At 47.8% G+C, this 14,207-nt stretch overlaps 1 protein-coding gene across 1 annotated transcript; it reads left to right on the top strand.

The window, feature by feature from the left end:
• Positions 1-673: 673 nt before the first annotated feature.
• Positions 674-7,018, top strand: IRX1 (iroquois homeobox 1). The gene is made up of 4 exons (XM_083748822.1): positions 674-1,434; positions 4,262-5,267; positions 6,174-6,246; positions 6,587-7,018. Exons 1-4 carry the CDS (start codon positions 1,150-1,152, stop codon positions 6,615-6,617), a joined length of 1,395 nt encoding a protein of 464 aa, XP_083604948.1. The 5' UTR covers positions 674-1,149; the 3' UTR covers positions 6,618-7,018.
• Positions 7,019-14,207: the final 7,189 nt, after the last annotated feature.

Below are 14,207 nucleotides of genomic sequence, written 5' to 3' on the forward strand. Positions count from 1 at the left end.
TTGTGAATATTTCTTAATATGCGTCTATTTGTGAAACCTACGCTGACACAAAGGGATGGTGGAGCGAGATCTGGAGTGGTTCCGAGCGTGTGTGGTGTTTGTGCAGGTTGCTGTAATTAAAGAACACACAAATACATACACACACACATGCACAGGGGAGAAATTACTGAGAAGTTGTAAGCAGACTAGGTCCATCCTCTACAAAATAGAGGATAAAGGAAAGAAAAGGGGGAAAGTCCCATTCGCTGGCTGGGCCACTCGCTCTCCAAATAGTCCCCGAGCTGAGGAGGATCCCGTGCTAATGGTGGGAAAAGACCAATCCCCTTGATTTTCCTTTCTTTTTTTATGAAGGGGGCACACCGAGGCTGCAAAACAGCAAAACCCCAATGTTGGACAGCTGTAAAATCGTGTAGACAGGTTGTCATACAGCAGCGGGGTTTTTTTCCCTGAAAGTAGCCCATTGCTAAACATTAAATACACACACACACACACACACACAAAACACAGTAGACGTACACACACACATATCAAGGCAAAGTGGCCCGGGCAGGATTGCTTAACCACGTGCTCCTCCGAAGGGGGGTTAGGACGGGACGGGGGTGGGCGGGGCTTGGCGCTCAAGTGGGTGCCAATCAAAGCATCAACTTCAAATTGTATCTGAAAGATCAGCCGAGGACCTTAGGGCAGGCGCATCAGTCGGAGCTCAATTGTTGATCAGATCACATCTAAGGGATTTAGGAGCACAGGCGAGCCGAGAGTTGAGGGAAGACGCCCCACCGAGTCCATCCACACGCGCTGCCGCTGTCTCCTCCTCCTCCTTCCTCCTCCTCCTCCTCTTCCACATGCAGATGACAAGATCCGTCTGAGAGAGCGAGCGAGAAGGCGAGAAAAGAAAGCACAGCCCGGAAAGAAAAAATACCCAGACTGGGGCTCCTCTCTCCGCCCGGCAGCTGGAGAAGGAGAGAAGGCAGGCAGGCAGGGGAGCGCAGTCGACAGCTAGCGAGCCAGCCAGCCATCCCGGGCTCTCCCGCGCCGTCCCAGACCCGGCTTGCCCGCTCGCCGAGCGCCGCTGCCCCGTCCGCCTCGACTTCTGGCTCCGTGTCGCCCCGTCGGCGGTGCGTCTCGCTCCTCCTCGCCTGCACGCCCGGGATGTCCTTCCCGCAGCTGGGCTACCCGCAGTACCTCAGCGCCAGCCAGGCCGTGTACGGCGGCAGCGACCGGCCCGGGGTGCTGGCGGCCGCCGCCGCTGCCGCCGCTGCCGCCGCCGCCGCTTCGGGCCGTCCAGGGGGCGCGGAGCTCAGCAGCGGCTCCACCGCCGCCGTCACCTCGGTGCTGGGCATGTATGCCGCGGCCGCCGCGGCCGGGCCTTACAGCGCCCCCAACTATAGCGCCTTCCTGCCCTACACCGCAGACCTCAGCCTCTTCTCGCAGATGGTGAGTTCGCATCCGACGGGGCGGGCCGCGGGAGGGAAAGGGCGCCCCGGGGAAAACGCTTCCCCCAAGGCCCTCGGCTGCTGGGCGCAGGATTGGGAGGGCCGGAGGAGCTGCCTCGTGGCCCGCTGGAGCGCGACGCGCCGGGAGCTTTTCTTCCGAGGGCTCCCAGGGCGAAGGGCTGAGCAGGCTTTTCTCGTCTCCTTAGGGGCGGCAGCGAGCTCACCCCCCCCCCCACCCGTCCATTATTATTTGCTTGCAACCCCATCCAGAGACGAAACAAGCCCCACCGGTGACTCCGACCGCCGGTTATTTCTCTCGCGCGCTCCTTCTACAATTGCAGCCTCCGGCTTGGAGGCGCCTTCGCCTCGCCGACCCGCCGCCGGAGCCGCTTGCCGCGGGAAGTTTCCAAGGTTTTAATTAATTTGCAGCAATTAAAGCGCGGTTAAGAGAGGAGGCGCGGAACAGCGCCGAGGCTCCCCCCCCCCGCAAAAAAATCTCCAAACAAACCAGGCGCGCGTTTGCCCTCCCTTGGTCCCAGATTTCTTTTCTTAGCGGGTTCGCCGTATGATTTTTCTTTCGATCCCACGAACTTGAGCGGAAAAACGGAGTTGTTCCTTTGGGCTCCCTGCCCCCCCCCCTCACCTCCCCCGCAATATTTATCCACGATTGCAATTCTCCCCGCTTTCAGAACGGCACATTGATAAACTATGGAAATGATTCTTGGGATATTGTCTTAAATTCAACAAGCAGGGTATTAGTATTGCTGTCGTTTCGGTTTTTGTGGTGGAAATATTTTAAGGGCATTTTACGCAGACTTGGTTAACTTATTTGTTTCGTTTTACATATTTTACATATTTCTGTTTGGAATGTAAATGCTAACAGAGAATCAGTAACGATTTTCCAAGAAGTAATTTCAGCAGGAATCCCAGGGGGGATTTTGCTATCATAGCAGCAACAATAACAAACAAATACCTTATCAAAATTAAGGCAAGGCAAGAAACTCGTCCTATTATGGTTTTGTTTTTTAAACCATGCTTGTGTTTTACATAGGGTTGTGTTTCTTTGTGGTTTGTGCAGATTGTGGTAAGTTTATTCAGAATAAGTAAATTTATTTGGTAAGGATATACCCTACTTCCCTACAAAATAAATATGTTGGGGTTAGTTGTAATTTTTTGTTTATTTATCCGTTGTTTTTTTAAAAATAGGAATTATTTTTTGCCAGTTGAAATTACAAAAATGAATCATATGCTAAGGTATATGGAATGATTGTAATAATATAGGAAAATGAGAGGCTGAAAATGAGCTCTCTCCATTCTCACTTATTCTGTGCCAGTAAATGAAGAGTAGAAGCAGTAATGATTTTCAAGTAGCTACTTCAAAAGAATTCCCAACAGGGGAATACAAAATTTATCATTTCAGCCACAAGAACAAAAATCTCTCAACGAGATAAAGGGAGTGTAACACGCATGCCCGGATAGAGTTATTATTAAATATTACATTTTGCCCTTTCCAGATGGTGTATATACATTGTTTTTTCTCTTACATTTTCTCTTGTGAGCTTGCTCCAAATAAATCCAGTTCTTTGCAAAAGTGTATCAGGCTTTTTCACTCAAATGGCTTTTTGTACGCACACATTTAAAGCAAGCAAACAAAACCTTGCAGGTCACCAGGGGGAAAAAAATTAAATCTATCTTTAAAATAGGACAGATTAAATGACTGGCCACCAATAAGATGAAAAGCAGAAAATTCTTTTGACTGAGAGGAGGGGTAAAAATGCTACTCATAGGTCGCTTTGCAACCTTTGCTCCCATCAGCAGTTCATAGAAAGCAGGTCTCAGTTCTAAATAGGTGCCTAGACTTTGAGGAAGTTTGAGGAATGGAGTCATAAAAGTGTGTGTGTGTGTGTGTGCGTGCGCAATTTGCAGTAATAATGAGGCCTAATGAGGTTGTTAGAAAGATAAAATGTTATTTACCAAAACACCTGATGGGCTAATTTGACTTCACTGTGTTTTACTGCTGATGATAAAAAGTATATTGATTGAAAATAAATCACCTCTGCTAAAGGCTTGCAAAAAGGAGGGTAAAAGGTGTTTTGTCCTCCGAGGAGGAAAGGATTATTGAGGAAGGCAGGGATACACATATCCCAAATAGAAAGGGGTCTCTCTCTCTCTCTCTCTCTCTCTCTCTCTCTCTCTCTCTCTCTCTCTCTACCAAGAGCACCATGAGACTCTCAACTATATGGACAAAGGCCAACTAAAGTTTAGCATTTGAAAGTCCCACTGTTTCCAAGGAAGTGTGTGGTGCCTCTTCCCTCCTGAAATAAGTGAGCTTTAATGTGCTTAACTCTGGCTTGGCTTGGCTTGCGCCTTGTCGCTGCCTGTACAGTGTTAAGAGGGGATTCAGAGCGCAATCCCTCTCTCGTTCCCATCATTTCTCTTTTGTGAAGCCCCTCTTTAAAGTGCTGCTGGGGCTGGGCAGGAACCTGCCCTGCTGTCTGTTGCACCAGACATGCCCCAGAAGCCTGTGATGCGCTGATATTATCTTTCTCGATGTGGGTCAGTGCTCCTTTAAGGGTGCCTGCTTATTTTTAACAGCACAATAAATATTGGCTCTTGGATGCAGGCTTGGAAAATGAGGCTGGATCAGGGAGTGAGGGCACTTTTATTCTTTTAGCTTGGTGCAAAGAGACCTCTCTCCCTCCCTACCCATCCTCTGGAAAACCATTTGGGAAAGCTCCCGATTTAAAACAGAAAGGCAGGGCTTGTGCAATAATGGGAGGACCTGACCTCACTCTGTTTCTTTTTTGCCTTCTCTGAATGTGTTGCAGGGCTCCCAGTATGAACTGAAGGACAACCCTGGGGTCCATCCTGCGACTTTTGCTGCTCATACCACCCCTGGTTATTATCCATATGGACAGTTCCAGTATGGGGACCCAGGGAGGCCCAAGAATGCAACCCGGGAGAGCACCAGCACCTTAAAGGCCTGGCTGAATGAGCACCGCAAGAACCCCTACCCCACCAAAGGCGAGAAGATCATGCTGGCCATCATCACCAAGATGACCCTCACACAGGTCTCCACCTGGTTTGCCAACGCCAGGAGGAGGCTCAAGAAGGAGAACAAGGTCACTTGGGGATCACGGAGCAAGGACCAAGATGACGGGAACCTCTTTGGGAGTGACAACGAGGGGGACCCTGAGAAGAATGAAGATGATGAAGAGATTGACCTGGAGAGTATTGACATAGACAAGATTGACGAGAACGACGGGGAACAAAGCAATGAGGAGGAGGAAGAGAAGGTAGAGCTTCTACGACAAAGCAGCGAGGAAGAGCATTTGGAGAAGGAGAAGGCCTTGACGCTGTCAGGCCCTGAAGGACTTAAACCCAAAGACGCCCTGTCCCTGGTGAAGGAGGCCTCGGACAATCCCACCCGAATCCTCAGCCCCAGTAGGCAAAATACTCTACAAGGCCCACTTCACAACAAGCCCAAGATCTGGTCTTTGGCAGAGACGGCCACCAGCCCAGATGGGACCCTCAGCAAGCCAACCCCTCCTTCACCCCCCGCCCAGGTTAATCACACCTCTTCCCAGCTCCAGCACCCGGCTTTCCTCCCCAGCCATGGACTGTACACCTGCCAGATTGGCAAATTTCACAACTGGACAAACGGGGCGTTTCTGACCCAGAGTTCCTTGTTAAACGTGAGGTCCTTTTTGGGAGTTAATCACCACCACGCTGCCCACCACAACCACCACCTTCAGGTCCAGCAGCAGCCCCCCTCGGTGTTAACAGCTCTTAGCACTGAAAAGTCTTCAGAGAGGACGAGCCCTAAACACATAGGTAATGTGAACAATGGAGGGAGAAGGATACTTGGTGGGCGGGCTGTTTGTTGTGTACTTGAAGGTAAGTCCCATGGAGTTGGGACTTAACTCGGTCAGCCTGATCCAGATTGGGAGGGGTCCCAAAAAGCCTTTTGTAGGCCTTGGCTGGAGCTATCACTTATTGATGGTCAGGTAGCTTTTGAAACCCTCCTGCTCTTTCTAAGGGTGGTGGTGGAGACACAGTCCCTAGTGTATAAAATATAAGACTCTTCCAAGAAGACTCTTGATACCTTGAGCTACTCATAGTTTTGCAACAGTTTTCCGCTTTCCTTATTTATTTTGACTTCTGTAAAGAGGATGGCAGGGCAGACACATCAGTCCAGACGATGCATGTTGACCCAGGAGTAAGATTCTGTGAGTTCAGTGGGACTTCCTCTACTTTCCCCTTGGGGAGAAACAAAACAATCACGAACTTCCTTAGGATACCAACCTGTCTTCCCCCCTCATTTTATTCAACTTTTATCAATAGTGGGTGATACAAAGTAAAACAAAGAAGTAATGACTTAACATTTATGTCACACTTTTGGCTGGTTCAAAGCTCATTTCCTTAACAATCCGTACAACAACCCTGTAAGGTAGGTGTGGGCTATAGTGCTGATGGAGAGCAGGGGAAGTTGACTGTTTTGCCTAAGGCCACCTTGAGTTCATGGCAGAGGCCAGATTTGAAAAGGGGTCTTTCTGGTTCACAGCTCAGTCACTCAGCCACGGCATTACACCATGAGGTGAGGGGAGAGAAGGAGGGGACATGACATGAAACTTGCAGATATGGCAGAGTCGTTTTATTGCATCTTTGTCTCTCTGTATAAGCAAACTTTGCTAAGACATTTCCTCCCCCTCCCCCTTTCTTCTTTTCTTTCCTCATCAGAAAGAGAAAACGTACCAAGAACCGACTCTCCACCTCAGCAGTTAAAATCTCCCTTTCAGCCTGTCCGGGACAAGTGAGTTCTTGTTCACTGAAATTTACTTAAAGGAAAGAAAGTGCCTGGATAACACAGACTAATCCAAGCACACCCTCATTATCATAAATCAAAGCAACAATCAAGCAATTTTGTAAAGCTTTTCAAAGTGGCATAAACTTACAGACCATATACTTTAGCTTGAAAGTTTGGGGTGTGCTTTTTAAAAAGAAACTGAATCCTCCCCCCAGCCGCCGCCCCCAATGTCACCGTTGCATTTCTATTGTGTAAAAATATATATTCCTAGTCTGTTCCCTAATGCAGATGGGCGAGCGTAGCTGAGCTTTCACTGATAGATGGTTCTGTCTTTTCTTTCCAACAGCTCTTTGACTCAGCAAGAGGGAACATCGTGAATTTTAACAGCTCTCCCTTCTGCTTGATTAAATGGCGTGTTCTTTCCCCCCCTTTTTTGGTGGAAAAGAAAATTTCACAGACTGGTCTAAAGGACAAAACAAAAAAAAGTGGAAATTATCTAAATGACTCCCACCAATCTCATTTTTGCAATAAGGTGGTATCAATCCCATTTCAAAAATATATATATCCCAACTCCTCGACCTGGACTTTCCCCTTTTCCTTTATTCCATTTTCAGAGCGTGTAATTCTAACCACGATTGGATTATTGGTTTTGGTAAAGATTTCTCATGTGTTTGTGTTATTTTTTTTCTGTATATAAAGTGATTTCGAATTGTAAATAATGCCACAGCAAAAACTTGTCTAAATCGTATATTTTTGTCTAATAAACAAAATGAAATTATGACCTCTCCCTGGACAAATGAGTCTTGGTGTTGCTCAAAATGCTTCTTGACAAGGCTTTCAATATTCATAGGACTGCAAGTATTAATTGATTTAGGTTGGTAGGTTAATCAACTAAACCTTTGGCTGATTAATCCTGAGAGAAGTGGCTGGGCCTGATTTGAAATCATTGGGCCTATGAGTGAATTCTTGCTTCTTTTTGAGAGCACTTTGATTCTAGTGTGTTGCTGTGATAGAAAGGAACGAGAAAGAATAATCTAGAGAGATTTCCTTCCAGCACAGAATGATAGCTTTTAATGTACAAAAATGCTAAGTTATTTCAAAAATATTTTTGTTCTGAAAATTCAGGAACATGCAGATATCTCTGAATCATTGAATCAATTGTTTAAAAAGGCAGATGATAAAGGGGCTAAAAATTATTTAAATGCTTATGAAAATTTCCAGTGAATTGCACCTTATTTATTTGCACATTTATTAATTTTTTGCCTTGATCCTGGGAGGGAAATATCCTGTCTCATATCGAGCTCATGCCAATCTGTATTTTTATATTATATTTATTATTACATTATGCACAATGCCCACACCAGTTTGGCTGCCTGCAAATTTCTTGCTATTTTGCTAGCTGGGAATGAACTCTTCCTCTGATGAGAAAGATTGTTGTTTTCCCTCTCTGAAGGGGAGGATAGGACAAATTGCAGCGTGATACTTTTCCAAAACAGGCCTGGTGTCCAACTGGTCTGTGTATTCCCAACTAATAAGTAAATCTCCACTCAGAAGTATTGGGATAGGTACGAAAGGAAGGAAGGTGTTTTCTCTTTGGTTGTGGGGCGGAAAAACTGAGGTCCAGCAAATAAACTGGGGCTGCAGGGATTGAGTTTCTATCTCGAGCGGGCGGTTGGGAATCTCCCCCTCCCCTCTTTATGTGGAGTTTCGGTCGAGATCCTTGTAGCAAGTGGAGAAAAAAGAGATTTATTTTTTTTTAAGTCACCAGCCTGTCCGGCAAGAAGAGAGAAGGAGCGCTATGGTCTCCATCCCTCTGCTTCAGGAGGAAAAAAGGAGACGAGAGCTTCTCAAAGCTCGGCTAATCTCTCCAAGAGCAGCCCTTGAGAAAAGTTGCAATATTTTTCGAGTGGCTTCTACACGCACCTCTCTCTTTCAGCCCCCCCCCCCCGGACTTTCCTCCCCTTCCTAAATGAGAATGCTAAATGAGCATTGAGGTGCTAATCAGATACCAGATGGTTGTTGACGGTGGAAAATGGAAAGAAGCAGCTGGGGAAGTCATTAAAAAATCATGCTGGAGACAGCCTATCCGAACTGCGCCATCCTCGGAGCAGGACTTGTCGGAAACCAGGACGAGATTTGAAATCAAATATTAATAAATTCCCCATCAAGGGTGACAATATTGATCTGGTCCCCCCCCACCTTTTTCTTTCTCTCTTTCTCCTCCACTCCCTTTTCTTTAACTGCAATAGCACTGAACGCTGAAGAGGGTGTCTTTCTTTCTTTCTTTCTTTCTTTCTTTCTTTCTTTCTTTCTTTCTTTCTTTCTTTCTTTCTTTCTTTCTTTCTCTCTCTCTCTCTCTCTCTCTCTCTCTCTCTCTCTCTCTCTCCCTCCCTCCCTCCCTCCCTCCCTCCCTCCCCCCCCCGTCAATTTGCCGCGGTTGTGGATTTCTTTTTTTATGGAACAGCGAGCGGCCGGCTGTTCCTGCGAGGAAATTTCCGCCCCTGCGGGTGAAACCCAGGCAGGGCCAAAAGAACCAGGCCGGTTCCAGTCCTTTGCAAAATAGGTCAGGATTTGGGGTGTGTGTTCGTGTTCCCAGCTCTTCAACACTTTTAGACCCTGTTAAGCGCCACGCAAATCCATCCCCTGCGCCTTTAGAAGGGAGAAAGTCCCGCTGAGTTCAGTCGGGCTTCTTGCCGAGTAACCGTTTACTCAGAGTAAGTCCGATGGCGTCCTGCATGAATTCTTCTCAGGTTAAGCCGGCCTAGAATCGCACCTGAAGTGCGGAAGAGGCTCAGGCACCTTTTAAATTATGAAGTCGGGGCGCAACCCAATGCAGAGGCGTAGCGCGATCCTAAACATATTTACTCAGAAGGAAGCCCAGCTGGGTTCTAGGGGAGACTTGCTCCCTAGGAAGCGGGTAGCTTCCGATTGCAGCTTGAGGTGTGCTTTAAGTTGAACTGTGAGGCGTCCTTACTTGGGCGAAAACACCGCGGGAACCGAATGGATTTGCTTTTTCAGTAATCATGCTTTAGGATCCAGCTCTAAGGTCATGGAAACAGAGGGCATTAAACGTTACCAGATTCCCCCCCCCCCAATGAATCCGGGGACACTTTTCAACTTCCTGCTAAATAGATGGAATTTGTCAGAGGGGACTGATTTGTAAATCCGGGGACTGTCCCCGGGAAACGGTGACACGAGGCTTCCTTATTAGGCCTGTCAACCTCGGAGTAAGTCGCAATGATCTCCATTTCTAGGCGCCCGATGAGGATCGCGCCCTAAGTGCGCACACCCGAACCTGACAATGAGTCTCATTGAGCGCAGCGGGATTTACCTCTGAACAATATGCTTTGTTGTTGCATTGCTTCTTCCGGAAAGTGATTTCGTTTTTATTTCTGCAAACTTTAAAAATCTCTCTTCTCAAAAACCTCCTGCAAATGGATGTTGGGGAGGAGGAAAGTTTTCGCATTTGCGCAGCATTAAACCTCTCGCACATTTGCGAAGCGGTCCGGTTTCAAATCGGGTGGGAGACTCGGGTGTTTGAGACTGCTGCATTACAGCGGGGTTGGACTAAATGACCCTCGACATCGCGGTCCTTTTCTAACATTACGGTTTTATGATTCTGTGAAAGGGAAACAAATAAAAGCGCAGGGGAGATCGGAAGGCTCAACGTCTCCCGGACTTAGGCGCACAGCGGCGAGGAAGCCTAGCGAATGAGCTTTTTCCCACCTGGGGTTCAGGGCTGATTTTCAAGGCAGGGCACCGGTAGAGCTTTCTCTTGGCAAGCTCTCCAAAATCTGGCCAACCCACTAGCTCCGAAAAGTGACCGGCTTATGTTTCCAGGGATGGGGATCTTGTGCAGGCAGAGAACACGGTCCTACCTAAGCTTCGCTTCCCAATTGAAAGCAACAGCGGGGCGGGGGGCTTTCGGCGTCCTTGGAGTTGCGCGTCTATGTCTGGGTTGTTGTTGTTTTTTAACGGGGGTGGGGGGCTGTGCATTGGAAGAAGCGGTCGCGCCGAACTCGCGGTTCTTCCTCTCCTTTGGCAAGGCTCTCAGCGCCCTCTGTAGGCTCGAGGCGGAATGGTTCCCTCCTCAGTCCCGAAAAAACACACAAAACAACACGAAAGCAACCTCTCCAGTTATTTATTTTTCTCTAACCTCTTCCGCGGTGCCCATTGTGGGGGCCCGACAACCTTAGTGCAATAATGAGATGCAGAGAAGGCGCTGGTATTTGCAGTCCTGTTTAGAATTAACTCTCAGGCTGGGTGCATTTAACTGGGGCGCTTTGCGCAAATCGGTGTGGAATCCATGCAACAGGTCTGTTCAGGGGGCTTCGTTCAGCCTGAACTTCGGGGGTTTGCGGGCAGAGGAGCAGGGAACGTGGTGATCCAAACAGAGCGAGGCGCTTCTGAAATTGCCCCATTGATTTGAATGGGGAAAATCCGCCGCATGAATCCTATGCAGGATTGATCTTCTATTATTATTATTATTATTATTATTATTATTATTATTATTATTATTATTATTTATTAGAACGACCACCTCTCCAGCCCCCGGACCAATGAGGGCAACAACAATCCTTCGCTTTCTTGATGGGGTATTTAGAAAGTTCTGTTTTGTAAACGCTGTCAGTGGTAATGCATAACGTAGCAGTCATTCCAACAGACTTGCAAGGTAGGCCAATAGCAGCAGCCCTAATACTGAGCGTGAGAGATCAGTTTGTCTAAAGTACGTTGGGCGACCCTTCCATTGAGCAAAATTTCAATCTCCATCCTTGACTTGGGAATCTAGGGAGATAATTATGTGTTGTTGTTGTTGTTGTTGTTTAATGTCATTTTGTCTTAATCCAGCACTTGCGGAACAGTAAACATATATTAATCTGATTATTTCGCTGTTCCGCACGTGCTGGATTTAAAAGAAGAATATTTGTCGTTATCCATCAAACCTTAAGGAATAGTTCCGTCGAAGTAGGTGTAAAATCTTCTGTTAAAAACAAAACAATACCCCCCATACCCTCCATTGAAGTTTGCAAGCTAGAGCCCTAGGCATATTTACTTGGCGAGTAAATCCCATTAAAATGAGTGAGATATTTTCCCGAATAAACTTGCATTGGGCCGGGCTCCCAGCGATTGGGTTTATTCAGGTCTCTCCAGACCACATGTTTGTCACAATTTCGGCCTGGAAAAACCTGGTGCAATGATTCCCCCTTCCATATATACATATGGCAAGAGGCAGCAAACATGCATGGATCTGTGCTGCTAAATGCTGGAAGTTTTCTGTCATTGAGGAAATGGGAACATCGGACTAGATTAACCTGCTTGTTTTTTGGCAACCGTTTGAATTCTTACTCTAGCGAAAAAACAAAACTTCCATTCATCTCCTCCGAGGACGGGCTGCCTACTTCAGTCCCTTTAAAAAAAAAAGCCATTCACAAGCGCCCCAAACACTTCCTCTTGTAAACCCAGAGGCAGCAGCACAATAAACATTTTTTTCTCCACGTTTTAATAAATTCAGTCTCCACCTCGCCTTCTTTGCAGGAACCCTCTCCTGTAAACGCCTCTATTCTTTTTATTAGGCATTTCCTTTATTTTTATTTTTTTAAATCTCGACTGGCTTGCGTGGCAAAGGGAGAGAATTCTCCCCATGTACCTAGATCGAGAGTGGCGCTCCGGATGTTGAGGATTCGAACTCGCCACATCCTTGACCCCCTGGCCAGGCCGGACCTTAGAATCCTACAGCAACCGGGCCGGGACTTTAGAGTCCGATTCTAAATAGGTTTAATCAAAAGCAAATTCGACTGAGTGCCATTCCATGTACTGATCTGCTGTTTAATAGGGTTGGCAAGATTCCTGCATAGGGCGCTTTCCTCCAAATCGCTGCCTTCCCAACCTTTCCCCTGATCCGGAGTTTCTCTTGCCAGCTAAAAGGAGACGGCCTGAGAAAATCCGGATCGAGGGAAGTTTGGGGAGGCAGCGATTTGGAGGAGAGTGTCCTCTGGACCAGGGAGAATTACTGGATAACAGAGGAAGCTTGCATACTAAACAAGAGCATGGATGAGTCCTAATTTTCTTGGACGCATGTTTGGGGTAGGACTGTAGCTCCGTGCTAAAGCAAGCGCCTTGCAGGCAAACGTTTCCTGGGTCAAATCCTGACATGTCGAGGTAGGGCTGGGAAGGACTCTGTTCTGGCTGGCACCTTGGAGACCCACTGTCTGTCACTGACAATACTGAGTCCGATCCGCTAACATGACGTTACTCCGAAATAAGTCTCGGTGCGGAACAGATAAGCCTGCGTAAAACTGCACGCCATTTATATGATAATGTAACGGGCTTTGTATATTCTCATTCTCATTAGTAGCAGCGGCAGATCTCGTCCTGCACCGTCAGTTCGTGGTGCTTTGCAGAATACCAAACGCACCAAAGTCTCTGCTCCCCAGGAACATACAAACCTGCATCTAGGCTGTGGGGAGACGTCCTATAAAACAAACGCTGCGATGGGGGGCGGGGGAAGAGGCACCGAAGCGCCAGATCCTTCGGTTTCCTTTCAAACAGATGTGCTTAGCAACGGGTGCCAAAAGTCTGAAGCGCCAATGAATCCAGAAGAACTGGGAAACGGGGGAGAGAGAACAGTGTTATGTCGACCGCCTGTTAAAATTGCTTTAAATGAGAGTCCAGTTCTATGACAAACCACTAGAAGAGAGAAAGTCGCGCGTCCGATCCTTGCTGCTCCCCAGGAAAGGAGATTTGGGGCGGGAGGGGGGCGCGGCGGCGGCAGGAGAAGATCGAGGAGTTTTCCAGATTAAAAAGCGAAATGTCTGCTTAGCGTTTACATTGGCAGACCGAGCAGCTGTTCCCTTTCCCTTATTTATTGCTCTCTGCTGGGAGCACTCAGGCGACTTCGGAAAAGGGGGCCAGGCGTGCCGCGGCCGCCGATCCGAATTAACCCCTTGTCAGTCGGCCCTACAGCTCCGTTCTTCACTTTTGGCCCGGTCCGTGCAGCTTTCGCTGGAGCGAGAAGAATTGCGCGAGGCATCGACGCGTCCCTCGCCTCACCCCGCTTTCTTCTGCTAGGGGAGGAAAGCGCACACCCACAGGCGTCTCGGTCTTGCGTTGGTTTCCTCCTAGGCAGTAAATCCTCCGAGTTAAACGGGATTACTCCCAGGTAAATGTCTAGGGGATTGCAGCCTCGCAAACCTGCTGGAAGGACCCCTTGTCGATTTTGTGTGCGCGTTTAAACCACATTCTCTCTCTCCCCCCCCCCGCAACCTCCGCCCCCCCAATCCATTGGCTCCCTAACCCATTTATCTCCCCCTTATGCACGTCCCTCTTTGAGTAGCCTGACACTGATTAATGTAATATGCGCCCCCCTGGCTCCGAGAACAGATCCGGCCTATGAATCATGCGCTATAAAGTTTCAATCGTCCTTGTTGGATGAGAGACTCTTACAAAGAGAGTGTAGGAGAGAGAGAGAGAGAGAGAGAGAGAGAGAGAGAGAGAGAGAGAGAGAGAACCAGGCCCTTTACTGTAGTGCTTCTACTCTTAAAATGAGAGGAGCCCAAAGGAGGGGAAGAGGCAACTCATTGAGCAACATTTTGCACAAGAAAAGGTCTAGATCGATCTGGTCTAGACTCCTATCCTCCTCATCGTCCAACAAAATACAGCTCCCCCCCCCCCAGTGTTTGCCCACCTCCACCAGCAATTGGTCTTTGTTGGCAGACTGTTTCTGAACATTATAGTTTTAACAAAAAAAATTCCTTCCAGTAGCACCTTAAAGACCAACTAAGTCAGTTCTTGGTATGAGCTTTCGTGTGCATGCACACTTCTTCAGATACACAGAATCTGAAGTGTATCTGAAGAAGTGTGCATGCACACGAAAGCTCATACCAAGAACTGACTTAGTTGGTCTTTAAGGTGCTACTGGAAGGAATTTTTTTTGTTTTGACTATGGCAGACCAACACGGCTACCTATC

This window comes from Podarcis gaigeae (genome assembly GCF_964106915.1).
Source record: "Podarcis gaigeae genome assembly, chromosome: 7".
NCBI classification, from domain to species: Eukaryota; Metazoa; Chordata; class Lepidosauria; order Squamata; family Lacertidae; genus Podarcis; species Podarcis gaigeae.

What these genes read in the sequence shown, in the direction of transcription:
- IRX1 (XM_083748822.1), top strand. Translation starts at nt 1,150, where the DNA reads ATGTCCTTCCCGCAGCTGGGCTACCCGCAGTACCTCAGCGCCAGCCAG. An exon ending in GACGAGCCCTAAACACATAG is followed by an intron (nt 5,268 to 6,173) that starts GTAATGTGAACA and finishes TTTCCTCATCAG; the next exon opens with AAAGAGAAAACGTACCAAGA. An exon ending in TTTCAGCCTGTCCGGGACAA is followed by an intron (nt 6,247 to 6,586) that starts GTGAGTTCTTGT and finishes TCTTTCCAACAG; the next exon opens with CTCTTTGACTCAGCAAGAGG.